The 2,165-nt window shown below is 52.4% G+C and overlaps 1 protein-coding gene across 1 annotated transcript in view; it reads left to right on the top strand.

Moving 5' to 3' along the window:
* Window positions 1–2,165, top strand: part of SELENON (selenoprotein N) — a 27,243-nt gene that overhangs the window by 12,700 nt on the left and 12,378 nt on the right. Inside the window, exon 5 of the mRNA XM_021706482.1 lies at window positions 1,519–1,652. Coding sequence (XP_021562157.1) covers window positions 1,519–1,652 — 134 coding nt within the window. The remainder of the gene's footprint in view (window positions 1–1,518; window positions 1,653–2,165) is intronic.

Consider the following 2,165-nt stretch of genomic DNA (forward strand, 5'->3'; position numbering starts at 1 on the left):
CGAGACCTCATCTCTACAATAAATCAAAAAATTAGCCGGGCGTGGTAGCGTGCACCTGTAGTTCCAGCTACTCGGAAGGCTGAGTTGGAAGGATCTCCGGAGCCCAGCAGGTTGAGGCTGCAGTGGCTGGGAGTGGCCACTGCACTCCAGTCTGGGCGACAGAGTGAGACTCCGACTCAAAAAAAAAAAAAAGCCAAAAAGCTATAAGATGCTGAGTATTATTACTAATATTTGTGATAGCAGTAAAATAATTGGGTAAACAAGGCTGACTAATGACCCTGCATGTTCCTATTGCTCCTTGCCTCTGAGGTCTCCAGATTGCTGTTTGGAAAGTGGCATTGACGTACAAATGCAGAAATAACAGCGATTCCTTAGAATGGGGATTTGCATCAGGAGCAGCTGGGGAGTGTTCATTGCAAAGGCGGTTTTCTGATACTAGCCCCTTAGGATTCTGATTCAGTAGGTCTGAGGTGGGTTCTGGACATCTGTAGTTGAAAGAGGCATCCTGGGTCATCCTGAGCTCTGCTGATTGAAAACTGCTTCTAATGCATCCATTCAGCCCAGCCAGTCAGTCAATCAGCAAATACCAGGCATGGACTCTGTGCCACCACCCTGTCCTGGGATCAGACAGAACAAGACCCACCCTGCTTTATTCTGTGATCAGTGTGGTTTAGTCATCATTTTTGAAATGGGCTCATTTCTCCCTCAAGCCTTCATAATGACTCCTTGCATACTTGAAAGACTCCAAGCCAGGCGTGGTGGCTCACGCCTGTAATCCCTAGCACTTTGAGAGGCAGAGGTGAGAGGATTGCCCGAGTCCAGGGGTTCAAGCCCAGCCTAGGCAACTTGGTAAGCCCTCATCTCTACAATAAATCAGAAAATTAGCCTGGCATGGTGGTGCGCGCCTGTGGTTCCAGCTACTTGGAAAGGTGAGGCAGAAGGATCACCTGAGCCCAGCAGGTCGAGGCTGCAGTGGCCTGAGCATGCCACGGCACTCCAACCTGGGCAACAGAGTGACTCCGACTCAAAAAAAAAAAAAGGCTCCAGGCTGGCAGGTTCAGCTACTACCAGACCTTCCTTACACAGATGGGTTGGTGGGCCACCCAAAAAAGAAGGGAGAAACAGGTCTCCTCACGCACTCCCAAACCAGTGCTCACACCAGAGGCAACCTGGTTCTGTTTCTTGCTCTGATTCCCTTGACTGAGTCCTCAGTCCCAGAAGACCCAGGAAAGGGTCATGGTTGATTGTGGGTTTAGAGTAAAATAGGCCTGGGTTTGAATCCTGATTCCCCCCTGACCTGTGTGACCCTGGGAAAGTGATTTCACCTCTCTGAGCTTCTGCTTTCTTGTTTGTAAAATAGAGTTGGTCATAATGTTATTACCTGCCTCCCAGAGCTATTGCAAGACTCAAGGACGATGCATTTGCTGTTACTTGGGTGATTGTTAATGTGGATGTCCTGAGAAAGGTGAGGACCTGCAGCCTAAGAGCAGGGCCTCCCCAGTCATCTATGTCTCATAGGGTCAACCCCTGCATCCAGCTATGAGGAGGAGGAGCTGCCCCCTGACCCCAGTGAGGAGACGCTCACCATAGAAGCCCGGTTCCAGCCTCTGCTCCCGGAGACCATGACCAAGAGCAAAGATGGGTTTCTAGGGGTGAGTCGGGGGTGAGGGTGCCCCACGGAGGCATCACAGACATCAGGACCAACTGCATGCACTTGCTTCCCAGGGACGGGGCTGGGCCTGGTCATCTCCGTCCTCCACCTCTGTCAGCTGCTGTCTGTGTGCCCCTGAGCCAGACTCCAAGCCACGCCCTGGTGGTCCAAGCAGGTGTGATGCTGTCTGGGCATATGGTCTGGTGGGGGAGCAGAAGAGATAAGCATTAGCCTCTACCCCAGATGGGGGAATCTGGGGTGGCTTCTTGGAGGGAGTGACATCAAACAGACTGCAGGATGAGGCGGACCTCGCTGGGTGACTAACCATGGAGGCAGGAGGGCTGTGACTGGAGGAAACAGCAAGCACAGTAGAGACCCTGTTCGTGCAGCTGCCTCATTTATGATGAGGGTTCTTTTCCACACGTTAGTCATGCCCCCCTCCCTGGGGCTCTAGCAGGCCGCCTGGCCCCTACAGGTGTTCTGTCCACCTCCCATGAGCTAGACCTGAGGTTTG

Source organism: Carlito syrichta, unplaced genomic scaffold (assembly GCF_000164805.1).
Source record: "Carlito syrichta isolate Samal-C Ts95f unplaced genomic scaffold, Tarsius_syrichta-2.0.1 Scaffold315639, whole genome shotgun sequence".
NCBI lineage: Eukaryota > Metazoa > Chordata > Mammalia > Primates > Tarsiidae > Carlito > Carlito syrichta.